The sequence below is a fragment of the Mesoplodon mirus genome (assembly GCF_964341445.2).
Source record: "Mesoplodon mirus genome assembly, chromosome: 6".
In the NCBI taxonomy this organism is placed as follows: domain Eukaryota; kingdom Metazoa; phylum Chordata; class Mammalia; order Artiodactyla; family Ziphiidae; genus Mesoplodon; species Mesoplodon mirus.
Window position 1 is genome coordinate 81,119,148 of NC_138982.1, and position 21,229 is coordinate 81,140,376.

Consider the following 21,229-nt stretch of genomic DNA (forward strand, 5'->3'; position numbering starts at 1 on the left):
AAGGAAGGAAGGAAGCGAGGAGGAGCCGGCCCCGCAGCCACTGACAGGGCCCGGGCTGGGGGCAAAGCGCGGACACTTCCTGAGCGGGACCGTGCAGAAGCGAGGGGCGGGAGGGCGGCCGCGCTGGTGCCTTGGACGGGGGAGGGGGCCCCGAGGGACGGAAGCGGTTGCTGGGTTCCCATGTCCCCGGCGTATGGGGAGCAGTCGAGGAGCCGCTGCCTGGGGTCTGAAGGGAGCTGCCTCCGCCACCGCCGCCGCCATGGCCGCTGGATCCAGCCGCCGAGTGCAGCTGCTCCTCGCGCAATGAGGAGAGGAGCCGTCGCCACCGCCCGCCTCTGACTGACTCGCGACTCCGCTGCCTTCCAGTTCGCCGGGCCCCTGCCGTCAGGCCGCCGGATCCCGCCGCTGTCGGAGCTGCAGCGTTTCCCGACGCATCTCCGAGCCACCCCCTCCCTCTCCCTCCCTCCTTCCCATCCCCCTTTCTTTTCAAGCGTGAGACTCGTGATCCTTCCGCCGCTTCCCTTCTTCATTGACTCGGAAAAAAAATCCCCGAGGAAAATATAATATTCAGAGTACTTATTTTCAATCAAGTATCTGCCCCCGTTTCACGTGATATATATTTTTTAGGATCTCCCAACCATTTCTCCCCTCCAGGGAAAGGGAGGGGAAAGAATTGTATTTTTTTCCCAGCTCCTGATCATCTATATGTTAAATATCCGTACTGATCTGGCTTCAAGGAGAAATACATCGCTCGCTTTTTTTAATAGCTGTACAAAAGGAGTGAAAAGCCAAGAGGACGAAGTCTTTTTCTTGTGGGAGAACTTAATGCTGCATTTATCATTAACCTAACACCCCAACATAAAACAAAAGGAAGAAGAGGAGGAAGGAAGGAAAAGAAGGTGATTCGGAAAGAGAGTGATCATGTCAGGGCGGCCCAGAACCACCTCCTTTGCGGAGAGCTGCAAGCCAGTGCAGCAGCCTTCAGCTTTTGGCAGCATGAAAGTTAGCAGTGAGTATTGATTTTATTTTACACCCCTTTTCCACCTCTTTAAATAAGAGACTTTAAAATATCAGGATCTTAAAATGTGAGACCTTCTGCTATAACAGCCGGAGGTAATGAAAAAGGGCAAAAACCTGTCTTCAGTCAAGGATGAGGCAGCTCCCTCCTCTCCTCCCATATCCCCTCCCCCGGTCTTATTAACCTTGAATTGAGGGAATATGATTTTTATTTGGATGATTCGATCTGAAACTTTGTTCTTTTAATATAGTTTTCTTGCAGTTTATAGCTTTATCAAGCGGTTGAGTTTTTCCATCTTAGAATAGCGATGGAAGTGTTTACTTGCTCATCCTTTTGAATAAAGCGAAGGACAAGACTCATAAACCATTATGTGCCTTTGCAGAGTGTGTCTTTTGGAATGAGGGATAGTTTAGTTAGCTCAGGTCTCAGGGGTTATCATAGTTTTGTATACTTAATAGAGGAGCTAAATGTCACTGTCTCGTAACATTTCTTTCTTGCCTATATGACTATACAAAGTATGTGTTCATAATCTAGAGATGAACTTGCTCCGTAACCACATTCCGGTTTGGAGGCAAGCTTTGATTCTTCCCTTTAGAAGGGACCGGTGGGACTGATTGATATGCAGTAGCAGTAGTATCTCAACATGCATTGTTCTAAATTGGATAAGTGGTATATAATATGTTATCTCTTAACCTTCCCATTTTGACGTTACCAATCTACCACTATAGAATTAACGTTTAATCAAAAGGTAATTTGGAAGTATGTCCAAGTTTTGATTGGGGCTTGTATTGTCATGTTGCCAAATGCTAAGTTGAATGTTAATTGTCACTGACTCATCATTAAAGTTCAGTTTTAGGGTGCCATTGCACTCAGTACTTGCTAAATGATCTAGAGTTCAGGGGTTCCTTCTTAAGACTATTTAAAATACTCTTGCATTGGTTTCCTGTTGAATTTAGATAAGACTGTGGAGTTAGAAGAATATGGATTTAGACCTTTCCATCATAGGTTTTGCAGAAGGCTGTGGTTCTGCGTATAATAGGGATACTTGGGCTGTGTTCAAGGTTGTTGCTAGAGTGTACCGTCTTTCCTGATTTGTGCAGAAAAGTCTATGTTGAGTGTCCAAGTCTATACTAAGTGTCCAATGTTTTAATGTTCTCTATATGTGGATATGTTTGTGTGGTATTTAATGACAGTTTATTTAAACATACTTACAGAATTTGACAAAAATATCTGTATTGTTTCCTTATTCCTCCAGAAAGGGGCATGATGAGGGCAAAGAAAAACTGTTTTGCTGCCCAGAAGGAGAGAATTGAACTGAGATTTTTTAAAAGTATATGCTGTTATATGAAATTGATTATGTCCTTAAGCAACATAAAATGATCACTCTTATTTGAACTCAGGATTTCAATTCATTTTGGCTTTTGGAACTTGCCTGAAACAGGGTAGTCTAAGGTAATAACTGAATGGGAGATTATTTTTGAGAGTTAAGTTGTTGGGTTTTTTTTTTTGGTAACTAGCTAGTTCAGAATGCAGGGTACGTGAAGAGGGAAGCTGATGATGCATCTTTCAGGGAATGGTCAAGCTTTCTAAGCACTTCATGGGGTCATTTGAGAGGAATATTTTAAAATTCTGGGGTAATTTTCTGCTATGATGAAGCAGATCTTATAATAGCTACTTAAGAGCCTCTTGTGGTACTGGAGTGCTAGGATGTTTTTCATCTTGGTTTAAAAACCACTCGAAATCAATTTTAGGTAATTAATGTATTAGATCTATTTCAGAGAGCAAAATAGGATAGCTTATAATATTAAATTTGGGGACTTTTCATTTAGTTTCCAGGATTCTCTTTGAATCCTGTGTGGATGTTGCCTGAGGATGGAGTAACTCTTGGAAAGTGTGCAGGTTAAAATGTTGACTTTTCTGTTACCATATAGGTCAACCTAACATTTTAAAAGTTGGAGATAAGTGCTAATTATGTGTTTTTGACAACCCTGACTTTAAGGACATTTTGGAAGAAAGGGGAGTAATTAAGCGTTTGTTGGAGTGCTAGTGTTCTAAGGGACCCCTGTTCAGATGAGAGATACGTAAGAAATTATAGTCCTTGGCCTGAAAAGCTTGTCAGTTGTTGAGACAGGTTATAGGTCAAAGTGTGAAAACAATATCACGATGACTGCAAGATTATAAATGCAAACAGAATGCTTCGTTCAGAGGGACAAGAAATGAAGGGATGAGGTAGAGGGCCGGAGAGAGAAGACTTCTGTAGAGGTGTGTTTTAAGACAGGTTAAAGGAGGCAGTAACTTGAATTGACAGAGAAGCCTAGAGGATTCTAGATGGAAGGAATGGACAGACGCACAGAGGTAGTGATTTTTGTATTTTTGTATTTATAAAGCAGGTTAGTAAATCTGAATGAAAGGGGCCTAAATAGGAAAATAAGAAGAGATGGAATTTGAGAAACGTGTTAACTGATGGAGGGCAAAGGGGGCCTGTAAGAGTTTGGTTGAGATTCAGGAGAGATTGGTATTTACTGTAGGTTGCTGAACGAAATATTTGAAGACGATCTGGGCAGCTGAGTTGATGGGTTAGAAACAAAACATCAGAGCCATTTTAGAGAGTAGAAGGTATGTCATGAAGAATGAGAGAACATAAAGTGTGAAAATGAGATGAAAGCACATTTGCGAGACAGCGTGAATGAAGAACTGGCAGGGCTTTGGATTGGATTGAAGGGGAATATTTGGGAAGGAGTCAGGAGTTAAAAATAAATTCTGATGTTACTGGTCTGGAAGATTTGACCACCAAGTTATATTGTTGATTGTAATGGGAAAGTTGAGAAAGTGCTGAGATGAGAGGGTAGTTGAGTTCACTTTTTAAAAATTTAATATACAATAGGTTTTCTTGAAATTCAGAGGCAGCAGTTGGTTACTGGCAACGATATTTAACTTTACAGTCTTGAACTGTTTCTAATTTTTCTGAACCCAAAACTGTCAGATTTATTTTCAGTAGTAAACTAAAGGTTTTTATTTATATGCATTCCATTTAAAGTCCTAAAAAAGAAAATAATTTTTTATGTAGATTCAAAAACCTCACACTTGAAACCTAGTTATAATAACCCGATGGTAATTTATTTGAAAACAATGAAAATATTTTTTGGGCTAAACCGTGACATAAAAATTTTAGATATTTTATACAGCCTTTAATTTAATCTTCGGTACATGCTTAAAACTAGTTTTTCATAAATAATAGTTATTCTTAAGTAAACCTTGCGTTTAAAATAATGGTAATATGCAGACTCCAGCAGAAATTAAAAGTTGATTTTATAACAAGTATTTTTGCCTTTTTTTGTTGAGCTAAGTTTAAAACAGCATATTTGAATTTTTTTTTTGGCTGCATTGGATCTTCATTGCTGCGCGTGTGCTTTCTCTAGTTGTGGTGCATGGGCTTCTCATTGCGGAGGCTTCTCTTGTTACAGAGCTCGGGCTCTAGGTGCTCGGGCTTCAGTAGTTCTGGCATGTGGGCTCAGTAGTTGTGGCTCGTGGGCTCTAGAGCACAGGCTCAGTAGTTGTGGCGCACGGGCTTAGTTGCTCCGCAGCATGGCAGATCTTCCCAGACCAGGGCTCGAACCCGTGTCCCCTGCATTGGCAAGCAGATTCTTAACCACTGTGCCACGAGGGAAGTCCCTGATATATATATATATTTTTTTACTTGCTATGGTGAACCCATTTTTTTTGTCCTCGTCCATATTCAAGTGTTATTAAATAAATGTAAATAGTTATGAAGTTCTTTTGTAAAATCACATGATATTTTACTCAAAATAGAGAAAGTAAGGGATTGATAAACTATTAGTGAAAATTTAGCTAGTTGTCTAGCTAAGTCAGGGAGAAGTTATTTCCTCATATAAAACTTTTTTAGATCAATTTTTTTTTTAGTGAAGTGAATAATTAATGGTAGTTGCATATTACTGTGCAGTATTTAGTTGTATGGCGACTAAAACCAAAGAGCAGGTGGCAACTTAGAGTTTCTCTATTCCTGAGGGAATTTACTCTCTTTGTGACATATAAAAATCAGGTTATTAGAATTTAACCAATTTCTAGATTATCCAGTGTGGAAGAGAGCTCATGTGTGAAACTGAAAACCAGACTTTCATTTTCATTGTTTTCATTCCTTTCCCAACCAGACCTTTCCAGAGTTGTTAAAAAAACTAGACCTTCATATAAAAATTCCATGCTCTCTTGTTACATGCACCTCTAGAATGCTAATTGTGAAATGACTTTAAGGCACAGGTACTAAGAAAAAACTTCAAGGGAACCCAGAGGTTCACAAATCAATTTATGACTGATTGGGAATTGCATTTAGAAAATGAGGCGACATCTTCTCATTTCACTTGCATAGTTCAGCTGAAAATCAGTATATACTTGTATCCTGTGCTGTCTGCCCCTTGTTTTGGACTTAGGTTGCTGGTGTGAGATGCTGTTTTGGAGAAACAGCAAGGCTGGGGAAGCCAGAGTTTCTTAGGTGTCAGCAGCAGATTCTGAGACCAAGGGAGCTCTGTTTTTGTGTGTGCATTATGTGTAGAGAAGGCTGCGAAACGTGCATGTGCCGCAGTTCCATACATTTAATAACTCTCATGGGATTGTGGGACAGGGGTGGGATTGGGCAGGCTGTGGGATTGTGGTGTCTCTTGTGATGCTCCACCCTGCAATAGGAGAATGGAGGGGCAGAGCACATGGGTGTGATGGGATTATATGCTGGTACTAACAGAACCAACCTGATTTCCCAGATATTGTTCTACTAAGAACATAATCACCATGAGTAAATGAATTTATTGGAATGTTTAGCATCATTTTCTAGCCTATTTTGGGGGGGGGAGGGGTTGGAGGGGATAGTATGGAGAGGGAACCTTGCATGATTGCAAGGATAGAAGCAGTTTCATGGTTCACTGGTTTTAAAGTAGAGGTTGCAATCTTTGCTCCTATCTTGGGTTGTACAAATCATCCTTGGTTATATAAATTGTCTTTGACCTTGGTTGAGTGTGATATAGAAATGTATATTTATATGAAGACCTGTGTGAATAAAACAGCAAGGAAAAACTGACAGAGTTAAAGGAGAACAATTTGTTTTCCCAAGTTTCCTGCCATTAAATTGATAAAGGGATATTTATTCTATTCTATTTATTCTTGAGTTTTTATTCTAGTTTTTTAAAAAAATGAGTTAATATTCAGCACGTGATGGACATTCAGTAAATTATTTCAGTTTATGCTCATGTCTGTAATATACTTGGTCTGAAACAAGATACAAAGACACAACTTTGTAGATTTGGATTCTTAGTTTATGATCTCCTTTCTCATTTTTGCTTATGTTTTGGGGAGAAAAGTGTACTTTCAAAGCGTGTGCAAGTTGAAATTCTGTAAATGGTTGAATCTTATATTTTTGTATTGAATAGTTTTCTTAGAAGCATTTTAGTGTGATCATATTGAGGCAATGATGTTTTGGTTATTTTGAAACTAATTTTGCCAAACCAGGTTTTCCTTTTGTCTCCAGGATACCATGGCCAACAATGGCATGAATATGAACCTTTAACATGTTCCTTTATTAATATAGTTTGGAGTTGTTAATTTCTTGATTGTCCTTTCAAATCAATTTAATAATGAAAAGTAAACATTCCTGACGAACGAGGCACTATTTTCCTAGAAACTTGTATTTTTAAAATTTTAAACATTTTTTTGGCTGCACCACGCGGTTTGTGGGATCTGAGTTCCCGGACCAGGGATTGAACCCGGGCCACGGTAGTGAAAGCCTGGAATCCTAACCACTAGGCCACTAGCAAACTCCCATAGAAACTTGTGTTTTAGATGGTGGTATAATTTAAATGAACTTACAGTCCTAGGACTGAATAAGCATGCCCTAAAGCCAAAGAGATGGTAGGTAGGCAGGCAAAAATATTGGTAACATTGGTGCAAAGCAGTAACATTAATACTCCATTTTTTCATTACCATTAATTGTATCATGTTGAATTCCTTGGCTTAGGAAGCCAAAAATAAGTAGGTTGCTTTAATAGAAAGGGACTGTGAATAATAACGTGATTGACTTGTGATATGTCTATTGAATGTTTGTTAAATGCTAATAAGCAATCTGCTAAATTCTTTACATGCAACAGCTCATTTTAATCATTACAACTCTACAAAGTAGCTAATACTATTATCCCCACCTTATAGATAGGTAAATGACATTTAGAGAACTGAAGCAACTTGTCCAACATTACCTGACTAGAAGATTGCTCTGCTAGAATTCAAATACAGGCATTCTGATTCTAGAGCTCTCGCTCTTTATTGTATATTTTATAGAGAATGGATTGCTGTTGTCTTAACACTTGGATTCCAGAGATAAGCTGAAGTGCCTTTTCTTTTAGGATAGTCTTTCATTGATAATTCAGCAGTGACTGTGTAAGACTTTCATGCTTTTGAAATTAGTTTCAGGCATGTTAGCAAATATAGTATTTAATTACTTACAATTATATTGGAAAAACTTCTCAATTCTTTTAAGATTTCAGGGAAAACTTGTTAAGATAAACATTGAAAATGAAAATGTTAGGGCTTTTGTCAGCACAAAAAGAAAAATATGTAGTATATGGTATTTTTTTGTTTAATGTTCAGTTGGAACACTGGTTTTTATTGGTAAGTACTGATCGTAAGTAAATCTGGTGTATTTATATTTCCAGGTAATATTAGAATGTGATTCTCCAAATTAGCCATTATTAAGGATTATTTCTCTCCATCTCTTCCTATAGGTTGTGAAGTATTTTAAGTGTTCTACTCTTTCTTTTAATATTTGACAGCAAACTTCATGAAATTTTATTATATGTACACAACCAATTAGTCAAGTATCTATTGGACACTTGTTATGCCTGGAACTGTGAGCCTTCAGGTTGTTGTTGTACTTGTTGTTAAAGAATAACAGCTATGCATCAATGTGCAGTTGGGTTATTTGGAACATCACCTTTTTGGAATTTGTTGGTATTTGACAATCAGGAAGTGAACCAAAAAGGCTCCTGAGCAGCTAAAATCCCCACACAAATGGTGCATGCTCTTTCCTCATAGGTTATTTTTTGGCTTTTATTTAGAGTTCTTTTTTTATTCTTTAACACATAGTTCTAAGTCATTCACTTGTCTTTTTTTTTTTTTAACTGCAAATTAGAAGGAGTGAATTACACTGATATTAAGCATTACACCTTCTAAAAAGTATAGACAGACAGTTCAGGAAAACAAGCATATTGCGATTACTTAGTGTAGCCTCACACAACCCCAGGGGAAATCACTCTGATAATTGTTCAAAATTTTGGTCTAGAGAAGGTTAAATTATACTAACTTCACTCTCTCAAAAGGACAGGAGTCAGGAAGGTCTCTTCTGGGTAGCTGGGGTTCTCAACTTCTCACTGCATTAAACAGTCTCTAATTTCTTGGTTACCTGAAGTGATGAGGAAGAGAACTGGGTCATCACTGTCTGGTTGACCAATTCCAGTCGGCTTTCAGTGATAATGGATGAAGGTACTAAAGTCTTCAGTATGCTAGCCCAGAGTATCGTTTCCAACTCTTTCTTCCATTGCCCATCTATGTATATTACTCAGCAATAGCATTTTATCTGATTTAAGATTTGTTGTCTTATTTTTTCTTCTGTGGTATATATGGAGTTACTGTTTGGATTTTGACATGCCCATACCTTTGTGGAATGCTTAGAAGGCACTGCATGGAGTCATTTAATCTTTCTTATGAATTATGATTAGCTGTTAGAGAGTCACTTTACCAAATACACTTATGGCCTCTATAATGAGAATTGAAAAGGTGGGTATCTTAATTGTTGACCTGAAGAAAAAGGACAGTCATGACAAAGTACTTTTTTCTCTTATGGAGGTCTAAGAAATTTTTAGGGGCTTAATTGACTAATATAAGTGAGAAGATGTTTCAGATATCTTTCTAAGGAAGACTAACCTATCTTTTAAAAATGTGACTCCCTCTACTTCCCCTTATTCCGTAAAATCAGTTAATTCTTTTTAATTGATTAACCACTTTCTTCATGATCTGTGTGGAAGTTATTGAGTTGAGTTGAGTTGCTAATCCTAGACTTTTGAATTCATAAAGGCAGCACCTGGAGAATTGGAGTGCTGGAGTTATGCCTGGCATCAGACTGACGGTATTGTAGGTGCATTTGCTGTCTTACTGGAATTTCAGAGCTTTTGCACTTTACACATTATTTAAACTCTGAAGGGAAGAGGGAAGCTTTGAGTTGGTAGGGTTTCAATAATAATAATAAATTATATGTATATCATTTACGTAATGTATAGTAACAATCACAATAATAATATAAATTGGATGCTGTATGATAGACAATTCCATGTTTGTCTTATTTACATATTTTGCTTTTAAAAATGGAATTTATTCACATGATTCAAAATTTAAAAGTGTTCAGTGATGTCTTCCTCCTTCTCCTGCTCTGTAACTACCAGTCCTCTTTCCTGGAGACAGTCAGCATTCCAATTTCTTAAGTATCCTTCCATAGATATTCTGAATCTTTACAGGTTATTTCTGCTATGAAATAACATTTTGTGTATACAGACCTAAATTAACACTGGCTTTAGCATAAGAGTGTTAGAATTAAAACAAAATTTAAATCAGTTATTCTAGAAAATTGCTATTGTTTTTCATCCTAGTAGATTACTAAACCCTTATTTTTTGAATATGAGTTGGATGGGGAGTAAATACAAAGATGAGAGAGTGCTTCTCTTGGTAATAAGAGGTAAAATGATAACAGGCATAACCAATGAACGCTTAGTGGCACATTTAAAATATTTGCCACTCTTTGTGTATTTTAGAAATGATCTATAAGGTCAGGTAGATATTATGTGTGTTCTTACTGGAAATAGCTGTTTATTTCATGGTAAAGAAAAAGATAAAAGAATTGATATTTTCCTTTAACTTTGCATTTTTTGAACATCTTAGATGAGAAAACCTGTTCTCTTGAGAGATCAGAGGCGCAGAGTGCGTCAATGTCAATGAAGCCTGTGCCTTTTACCTCTTTAAGAGCGCATGGTTTCATTCTGCTCCCAAACCAAGCATTCCTTAGTCTTAAAAAATTAAAAAAAATTTTTTTTATTAAGTAATACACTCTATCATATGATTTAAAGAAATCAAATAGTGCAGAAAGTCTCAATATAGAAGCGTAACTCCTCTCCCTCATTTCTGTTTTTCAGAGGCAACCTTAACTATGACAGCTATTTCCTCTAGTAGTTTTATCATAATTTTAATTAGTGTACTATTTGTCTATGTCTTAAAATTATTTTTAGATATTATTTATTGTCATCACCATCTCCCTTTACTATCTTACTAATGTAATTATACCACCATTTTTAGTTAAATAATTATTTTTTTAAATTATTATTCAGATGATCAGTACTCAATATCTAGACATTAAGGTGAATAGTGTACAATGATTACATTTCCTTTTAAAAACTGCATTATTGAGATATAATTCACATACCATAAAATTCATTAATTTAAGGTGTACAGTTCAGTGGTTTCCAGTACTCACAGAGATGCAACCATCACCACAATCTAATTTTAGAACATTTTAAATCACCCCAAAAAGAAACCCTGTATCCATTAGTAGTCATTCCTCATATTTCCCTTCCTTCCAGCTCCAGGCAACCACTAATCTACTCTCTGTCTCTATGGATTTGACTGTGCTTGACATTTCATGTAAATGGAATCATAAAATATGTGGCCTTTTGTGACTGGCTTCTTTTACTTCATATAATGTCTTCTAGGTTCATCCATGTTGTAGCATTTATCAGTACTTCATTACTTTTTATTGCTGAATAATATTCCATTGTATGGAAATGCCACCATTTGCTTACCTGTTCATCAGTCAGTGGACATTTGGATAGTTTCTACTTTTTGGCTATTATGAATTATGCTGATATGAACATTTGTGAACCAGTTTTTGTGTGGACATATATTTTCAGATCTTTGGGTGTACACTTAGGAGTGGAATTGCTAGGTCATATGGTAACTGTTTAATATTTTAAAGAATTACCAAACTGTTTCTGAAGTGGCGATCACACTTCCTTTGCTTTCAACTTTTTTTTACACTTTTTTGTTGCAGTTTTCTTTTTCTTGCACAGCTTGTAATGATCACAGTCTTCATTTTTTTTCCCCTCAAATTTTATTAAGCATTCTCTAGATTCTGCCCTACCCTCCATTCTTTTCCTGGAGTGCTGTCCTACTAGGATCTGGCCTGGGATCTGGCCTGGTTGTTCTCCAGGCCTCTGCTATACAGCTGTCATCCTCTAACTTCTTTCACTGCTCTTTAGGGTCCACTGTCCTATTTCCTGGATCCCATCTCTTTGCATCCCTGAGTAGTTCTTATCTAACATAGTCTCATGACATCAGCTAGCAGTGCCTGGAGTATTAACTGTTTGGTAAATGTATCTGGAAAAGTTTTTAGTTGGTTGTTTTTTCCACATTTGCTCCAAAAGGGTAGTTAAGAAGCTGACACACTTTTTTGGCAGGTGTCTCACCTTTTCAGTATCTAGACACTGAGGCAAAATGTTTGGAAGGTTAGTTAGTATCATTGTGATCAAGGGATTACCATGCCAACATGAAGCAAGTACAGAAATCTGAACAATATAAATGTTAAGTAGTTGTTTAAGCCAGACCTATTCAATAGAAATATAATGGAAGCCACAAATGTGAGTCACATATGTAATTTAAAATTTTCTAGGAGCCACATTAAAAAGAGTAAAAAGACAGGTGAACTTAATCTTAAGAATATATTTTTATTTAAAGCAGTGTATCCAAAATATTATGTCAACATGTAATGAGTATAAAATTTACTAATGATAAATTTTGCCACCTTTTTTGAGTACTGAGTCTTCACAACCTAGTGGGTATTTTACTCTTAATAGCACATACTAATTTGTAGTAGCCACATTTTAAGCGCTTAATAGCCACATGTTGAGCAGTACAGGTTTAGAATTTTCCAGGAATTACGTTACTGTGTAATATTGTTGTCAATCTGCCTAATCATATATATATATATATATTTATTTATTGTAAAGGAACAGATAAGGTGTATGTAGTTTAAAAACACTTCATTGATTGGTCTCATTGCTTTGTTTTGTTTTTAGTCATGTCTTCAGTTTATTTTGAAATTTACACCACATTAAAGTAGGTTGAGAGATTTATGTTCTTCAGAAAGGTCCTTGGTATAGGAGGTAATGATTTTTTCCCCATATTTTAGCACACTTAAAAAGTATATTAAAATTCTTATTGGTATACTTGTTAGATGTTGTTATTGCCATGATTGTCCTGGTCCCAATGAGATCTTATTAGTCTAAATATTCTTTGTCATACATTCTCTCCCCTTGCTGTTTCAAAGACCCACCCAGCTTTCAGAGTCTCATACGCCACCTCAACTACTTAGTCTTCCTGGCCCTTTACTCCAAGGCATGAAATGCACTTGCATGTAACTCCTGTAGCGCAGTCGCTCTTCTTATGTGCTGCCTTGTATTCTGTTTAACTTGTTTTGTCTCTTTCTAGGTGATTATAAATTCGAATATGGCAAAAATGGTATTTTACTCACCTTTATGTTTCCTGTAGTGTGGAGCACAGTGCTTTCTATAGTGGGTTACTTAATACATACTTGAGTTGAGAGCAATTTATCATGGTAGTTACATGTATACTGTACATGATAGTATTAGAGTTTCCAGGTCATTAAACTGTCACCGATGTTTCTAGAAACATTTAAGTTTTTTTTTTTTTTTTTTTTGCGGTACGCGGGCCTCTCACTGTTGTGGCCTCTCCCGTTGTGGAGCACAGGCTCCGCACGCACAGGCTCAGCGGCCATGGCTCACGGGCCCAGCCGCTCTGCGGCACGTGGGATCTTCCCAGACTGGGGCATGAACCCGTGTCCCCTGCATCGGCAGGCGGACTCTCAACCACTGAGCCACCAGGGAAGCCCACATTTAAGTTTCGATACAAGAAATTAATTTATAAAGTTAAACCTGGGTTTTTGCTTAAACACAAAGGAACAATAGTAGGGAAAGCAAACAGACACAGAGATATAGACACTTGTGTTATACTGTGTGCTTAGCACAGAGGGGTGTGAACTCTGGATGGATAGCTGAATGAAAGAACTCAGGTGCTAGGTTGCACTGGTTGGTAAGCACAATACCTTTGAAACATTGAGCCTGTCCAGCTAGTACAATACCCCCAAGCCTTCCAGGAGTTTATTTGGAGAGGGTGAGGGTAGAAGAGAGATTTAGAATAATGAAAAGCGATAAATCAGTTTCCTTATTTTTACCAGGTAGCTTATTCTGCAAGAGACAAAGTAAACAGACTATTTAAATATGAACAGTCCCTTTCACCATGGATGTACTTAGACCTATAATTGTATTGTGGGGATTTATGAAAACTGTAATTTTTACAAGGCCTCTTTTTGTGCCTCTCGGATAGTGTTTGTTTGTCTGATATACTAGTGTATATTAGTATATCAATTCAAGAGCTTTCCCAGAGAAAGTAAGAAATATTAATAAGCAATAAGGGTCCTCTCCACTAAATAATCCAACTTCTTAAATAGCTGTAAAATTTGGCTGTCTGTATTGAGTTTTGAGAAATCATGATGTCAGGATAATAATTTGGTTTTTACTGATCAACATTGTATCTGCTTCTTTGACTAATTGTATACATTGTGAGATATTTGGCTGACCTAGGGCATGATTCTTAGAAGAGATTTATTTTCTCTGTAAGTAGCAAATGCTTGCTGTGCCATTGAAACCTAAGAGGAGTTACTAAAGAACAAAGCATAATTCTATTTAAGTTCAGTTGAACATGAGGGATAACCTTTATTGAGAGAGTTTTGAGACTTTACAGTATATATTTACCTCCTGTCAATTTATAGAAAGTTAAAGAATGGCTGTGCACTTTCAAAGGATAGAGGAAATGTTCTAGTATTTTATTTCTGCTATAGTGGAGAATGAGTACTTAGTAAGAAACAAAGGATTTGTGTGTCATGACTTCTAAAGTAGGAGCAGGTGGGCCAGTTCCTGGGGTCCTTAGAAAAGAAAGATCGCCAGAGGCAGAAGATCCTCTGACTCCACTGTCTTGTATACGGCATCAATATAAATTGTACAGCTTGTCAACTATCATTATTAATTTAAGAGTAAGACATTGTTTAAAAATGTAGCTTTACTTTATGTCCCAATTAACAACAACAACATATTTTTTTTTCTTATATATACCTGGGAAACCCTATGTACTTTGTAAAGTTTAGGGAAGAGGTAAGAAATGCTGCTGTTGACCATAGGAGTGAGGGTTGGGGAAAAAGTTAATTAGAAAAAAGACTGTGGTTATTATGATGAGCATTGAGTTTCCCTAGATGCTATGATGGTAGCCCATATCTTAGAACTAAAATAATTCAGATGTAGCTACTGTTTGAGTGTTTACTGTGTGCCAAGGACTGATATTTCATATAACTTTCATAATGCTTTGAGGCAATATTCTCCCCATTTAATGGATAATGGAGTTAAAAATATTTTAATTGATATATTCAGGTTCTAACAACTAGTAGGGAATAGGCCCAGCATGTTGAACTCAGGCCACCAGACTTTAAATAAAAGACAAAAGGTTTTTCAGTACTTAGTATGTCATTGCACTATACTAAGCAATTTATTTCTATCTTATTTAATCTTTACCACAATCTGGTAAGGCAAATACAATTTACAAATGAGGAAACTGAGGCTTAGAGGGCCTTACACAGCCAGCAAATTTTGTAGCCATACTTTGAATTTGTTCTTTTAACTGCTGCACTATGTGACCTTTATAATTTGGAAAGAAAATAGGAAGATTCTGGGAAGTTGGTTGAACTAAGGTTTCTTAGGGTAGGGCTTTGGAACTTTTACTTTTTATTAATGTTGCTTACCAAGAAGAAAGTAAATTGTCAGCCATATACAAGTAAAGTTAAATTGTTTTATCCTTTTGAAGTAAAAATACTAAGAGCAAATACCTTGCTTTAAAATTATCTATGAAATAGTGGCTATAAGAGATGTGTAACAAATATAGTTGAAATCCATATTGCAAAGTCAGTTACGAGCCAGATCCCATTATCATTGAGGAAATTGAGGCTTAGAGAGGTTAGGTAACTTTTGCCAAGGTTTCAGAACCAGCAGATGGCAGAGCTTGGATTCCAACCAAGGCAATTTAATCTAGAGCTCTTTTCTCAACTACTTTACTGTCCTAAGAGAATGTGAATGATGTGCAAAAATGGAGCCTTGCTACCTCTGGTAACTTGAAGACACCGATTTTGAGTTTGACACATCATAGCTTGACTCAAGGCAAGCGTTAGACTTCACTCACCTGCTTCCATCCTTATTGTTTCCTGAGGTCACTTGTCTCAATAATTTAAAAAAATTAATTAATTAACTTATTTATTTGGCTGCATCGGGTCATAGTTGCGGCATGTGGGATCTAGTTCCCTGACCAGGGATTGAACCCAGGCCCCCTGCATTGGGAGGGTGGAGTCTTAACCACTGGGCCACCTAGGAAGTCCCTCAATAATTTTTGTTGTTGCTTTGCATTTTTGTTGCACATTAAGATCCTCTTTATCTAGTTGATGCTTAATAAATGTTGAATGTTGAAAAATAAATCAGAAATTTAAAGCAGTGACTCTTGAGCATAGAGACCAAATTTTAATACATCAGTTCGTAATCATGTTTTTCTAAGTATTTTTGTAGCTTTTGAGGGTAGTTAAATATTAATTAATTGATATATAGTTTTCATGACTTGGAGTAAATTTTCTATGCTTCTGAGGAACTTTTCTTAGTTGATAAGTGTTTTAAGTGTCAGATTATAATAAAATCCTGTGATGATACAAAATTCAGATGCAGTATAATTGGCTCCCATTCTCTGTACTGCCTTTTTCTCTACAGGTGAGGCCAGATACACATTATGTTTGTAGTAATTTAGTTTATGTCCTACAGTTCTGGTAAATGAAAACTGATATGTGAACTTTTTATTCCCTGTCTCTTCTACTCTGTAACTGGAAGGCTAGTGGAAAAATACTGTTTTCTGTTAACATTGCAGTAACAAGCCCTGTTAGATTTTTCAGACCACACTTATAAGAGGACATCTGGGTTTTAATGTATAATAGTTTATAAATGGAGTATTCATATATCCACAAGGCACTTACTTGCCAGCTCAGCTATCCAGAATGCAGGCAGGAACTAGATAGTGGATAAAAATGAACACTGAGAGCCAAAAGAGCTATCATCTGAAGCAAAGTGTCATTTTGTTTTTTAACCTATGTAAAATCCTTTGGTCAGCATTTCCTACACTAGTTACTTTAAGCAATGTTATGCTGTAATAAATATTCTGTGGCTAAAGAAGTTTAGGAAATGCTGCTTATAGGATCCCTCTAAGGGTTGGTGTTTGTTGGATCACACTTTGGAGTCCTTGCCTTAGGTATTTGGGTCTTGCGTTTATTTTAGAAGAGAAGGGAGGGGAACCAACGTTTAAAGAGCATTACTGTACAGGACCTAGGTGATATCTCCATTTTACAGACAAGGTGCCGAGGCCCTTCTGGAGGATAAAGAACACAAAACTAGCAACAGGGCACAACTGGGAATGGATCCCTAATCTCTCTGATTCCTAAATCTTTGCTCTTTTGACTTTACTGTGCTATTATATAATTGTAATGAACTGCCCATTTGGGTTTTACACTTTAGAAACAGCAATTTAGCAGTAATACTAGGAAAGAGACTAAGCTGCCCTACTTAGGGAAGAAGGAAAGGATAAATTTACTTACCTGACACATGGCCTGTGTCCTTTGCTTTGCATGGATGAACTCCACGCTCCAGAGGGGAAGGTTTCAGAGAATACTGTGTAAATTAAAGTGCTTTTAGAGTGAGATTTGATAGTATGTTTAGTTATGTATAGCTTTATGTCCATTTTTGACATTATAAGGCCAGAACCCCCTCTTTGATCAGGTATAGTGGGCTTAGACAAGTTACAAACTTTTTATAGCTTCATTTTCCTCATCTGGACGTGGTGATAATAATACCTACTTTTCTGGGTGATTGTGATGCTTAAAGGAGGTAATTATGCATGTAAGGTGTCTGGCACAGAGTAACCTTAGCTGCTGTTGTTAGTAGTAGTAATAAAAGTAATTAAGGCTTAGGTGTAGATTGTTACCTCTCTGTGTCCTGTTTTTTTGTTTTGTTTTGTTTCTTAATGGGCATGTGTAGGGTGGTCATAAGGAAAGCCTCCAAATCTTTTTTTAAACTTACTTGAGGAAAAATCATCACCATTTGCCTTACTAAATTACAGTCATACCTCATCTTACTGTGCTTTGCTTTATTGCACTTTGCAGATACCACATTTTTTACAGACTGAAGGTTTGTGGCAACCCTGTGTTGTCAGATGATGGTTAGCATTTTTAGCAGTAAAGTATTTTTTAGTTAAGGTGTATACATTGTTTTTTTGTAGATACAATGCTATTGCATACTTAGACTACAGTGTAGTGTAAACGTAAGTTTTATGTGTGCTGGGAAACCAAAAAACTTGTGTGGCTCACTTTATTGTGATACTCACTTTATTGTGATGGTCTGGAACTGAACCTGCAATATCTCCGAGGTATGCCTAGAATGAAAGTCCTATCTTGGGTATATTTTATAGGGCATTAAGAAAGTTACAGTTGCTGTTAAGGCATCTGGCACTTTTTCAGTGAGTACTATTTGTAATCAGCAGATGTTGGCCTAGTGCCCATAAGGTTCTTGTTTGTTTTTAATGTGAGATGTGTATTTTGAGTAGATCTAATGTCTGTGTAGTCAATATTTAAAAAAATTTTTTAATTTATTTTTGGCTGCATTGGGTCTTCGTTGCATGCGGGCTTTTCTCTAGTTGCAGTGAGCGGGGGCTGCTTTTTGTTGCGGTGCGTGGGCTTCTCATTGTCATGGCTTCTCTTGTTGTGCAGCACAGGCTCTAGGCGCCCGGGCTTCAGTAGTTGTGGCTCTTGGGCTCTAGAGCACAGGCTCAGTAGCTGTGGCACACGGGCTTAGTTGCTCCGCGGCATGTGGGATCTTCCTGGACCAGGGCTCGAACCCATGTCTCTTGCATTGGCAGGCAGATTCTTAACCACTGCGCCACCAGGGAAGTCCATAGTCAGTCTTTTTATACTGTATATTTTTCTCCTGAAAGCTGTTTTCAGGCTAGTCTGTATGCAGTGACAGTTTGGTTTGTATTTGACCATTAGTTATTAAATGTTTAACTATGGTGGGCAAACCAGATTACTATGGAATGTGAAGATTTTTTTCCCCCAACTTGGATGTCTATAGTCTTGCTCAGTAGAGTTAAATAGTTTGAGGTGCCCTCTGAAAATTTGGAAAACATGTTTAGAGCCTTTCAAAACCAGTTAATAAGACTATTAACTGTGGATTGAGTTAAGCAGAGTATGGTATTTTTCTTCCTTCAGTTTTTATTCCTCTTCAGTTCTGAGGAAGTGGGGGAGAAAGCCTCCCCACCCCACCCCCCCAATTTTTTTTCTTTTCCTAAATTTTTATTTCCTGCTTTGAAAATAGCCAAGATCTTTGGGGGCTCTAAGAACACCAGTTTTCACAGTGAAGCTTGAGGCAGAGTGATTTTCATGGGAAACCTTTTCTTATAAAATAAAATACTCTTTGTCCATGTCAGGACATTTTTAAAGGAACAGCTAGTAGCAGCACCTCACTACCTTGTCACTAACTAAGGTGGAGGAAGAGAAGAATGAGTCACAGTTTCATTCTTTCTCCTATTCTGCTTCTCTTCTCTCTTTCCCTTTCCACTTAGCTCTTTATTGGCACTGAAAAAGTTTGCCAACCCTGATCTAGATCACGCTATCTGATGGTGGTGATATTTTTTTATTCCTTCTGTTTTATTTGCTGGAGCTCTTCTATAAAAAAGAACTTCTTTACTTCAATCAATTGTATGATTATTCTGCAGAACAGTAGAATAAATGCCTGATTCTTTTCCTAGTATTTGATAGAGGTGGCTAGTGAGGTTTTTGTTTGTTTGTTTGTTTGTTTTGTTTTCTTTAAGAATCAATACGAACCTCAGGTTTTGGATATGTTTGTTATAACCCATTGTAGTTATTCTTTTTAATTCTCAAATTGTCTCATCTTTAGCTAGTGGGAGCCCCTTCATGTTGGCTCCTGTATTCCTCGAGAAAACCTCAATAATCTTTGGTAACCCTGTTTTCCAGTATGAAAAGATGTTCCAGGCTCATCTTGTACATCACCTGTCTCGGATCTAGAACCAGTTATTTCTCTAAGGGGTTTTGATTCCTTTTAGTGTAAGATTATATTTAAAGACCATCATCTGAGTCTTTGTTGCTATGGTTGTGTTGTTTGTAGGCCCTTTTATTGGACAGAGCTAGGGGGTGTGGTGTGTGTATGTGTGTGATTTTTTGTGTGTGTGGTAAAATAAACAGTGTAAAATTGACCATTTCTATTTTAAAGTGTACAATTCAGTGACATTAAGTACATTCACAGTATTGTTTATTGATCACCACTATCTAGTTCCTGAACTTTTTCATACTCCAAAAAGAAACCCTGTATTCATTAAGTGGTCACTCTGCATTCTTACCTCTCCCCAGACCCTGGCACTAATCTGCTTTCTGACTATGGATTTGCTTGTTCTGGACGGTTCATAAGTAGAATCAGACAACATGTGGTCTTTGTGTCTGGCCTCTTTCACTCAGCATAGGTGTTTTCAAGGTTCATCCATGTTGTAGCATGTATCAGTACTTCATTGTTTCTTATGGCTGAATAACATTCCATTGTATGGATATACCACATTTTGTTTATTCAGTTGATGGATGTTTGGGTTGTTTCCAGATTTTGGCTATTGTGAATAGTGCTGTGGTGAATGTGTACAAATTTTTTTGGAACACTTGTCAGTTTTCTTGGGTGTTTACTGAGGAACTGCCAGTTTTCCACAGTGGGTGCCTCATTTTATATTTCCACCAGCAGTGTATGAGGGTTCTAATTTTTCCACATCTTCTCCAATACTTGTTATTTTCCATGTTTCGATAATGGCCATCCTAGTTGGTATGAAGTGGTATCTCACTGTGATTTTGATTTGCATTTCCCTAATGACTAATGATGTTGAGCATCTTTTGATGGACTTGTTGGCCATATGTATATCTTCTTTGGAGAAATGTCTATTCAACTCCTTTTCCCATTTTTTCTTTTTGTTGTTGGGTTGTAAGGCTTCTTTATGTATTCTGGATACTAGACCCTTACCAGATACATGATTTGAAAATACATTCTGCCGTTGTATGGGTAATCTTTTCACTCTCTTGGCAGTGTACTTAGATGCACAGAAGTTTTAAATTTTGATGAAGTTGAATGTACCTGCTTCTTTCCTTCTCGTGCTTCTGGCGTCATATCTGAAAAAGTATTCCCAAATCCAAAATCATGAAGATTTACCCATGTGTTTTCTTCTAAGGATTTTATATTTTATTTCTTACATTTAGGTCCCTGACCCATTTTTGAGTTAATTTTTATATATGTTGTGAAGTAAGGGTCCAGTTGTCCAAGTTCGATGTGTTGAAGAGCCTGTTCTTTTCCCATTGAAGTGTCTTGGCACCCTTGTTGATTATCAGTTGACTATATAGATGCATGGGTTTATTTGTGGGCTCTCAGTTCTGTTCCACTGATCTGTATTTCTGTCTTTATGTCAGTACTACACTGTCTTGATTACTCTAGCTTTGTGGTAAGTTTTGATACTGGGAAGTTTAGGTAGTCTAACTTAGTTTTTTTTTTTTTTTTGCGGTACGTGGGCTTCTCACTGTTGTGGCCTCTCCCGTTGCGGAGCACAGGCTCTGGACGCGCAGGCTCAGTGGCCGTGGCTCACGGGCCCAGCCGCTCCACGGCATGTGGGATCATCCCGGACCCGGGCACGAACCCATGTCCCCTGCATCGGCAGGCGGACTCTCAACCACTGCGCCACCAGGGAAGCCCTAACTTAGTTTATTAAGAAGATTATTTTGGCTATTCAGAATCCTTTTCAATTTCATTTGAATTTTAGAATCTTCTGTAGATTGCTTTGGGTAGTATTGACATTTTAATATTAAGTCTTCTGATCTATGAACATGGCATGTCTTTCCATTTATTTAAGTATTCTTTAATTTCTTTC

At 37.4% G+C, this 21,229-nt stretch overlaps 1 protein-coding gene across 2 annotated transcripts in view; it reads left to right on the plus strand.

The window, feature by feature from the left end:
- The first annotated feature begins 526 nt into the window (after positions 1 to 526).
- Positions 527 to 21,229, plus strand: part of GSK3B (glycogen synthase kinase 3 beta) — a 199,592-nt gene continuing 178,889 nt past the window's right edge. For both annotated transcript variants that reach the window (XM_082624258.1, XM_082624257.1), the window contains exon 1: positions 527 to 1,009. In XM_082624258.1, coding sequence (XP_082480384.1) covers positions 922 to 1,009 — 88 coding nt within the window. In that variant the 5' untranslated portion in view covers positions 527 to 921. The remainder of the gene's footprint in view (positions 1,010 to 21,229) is intronic.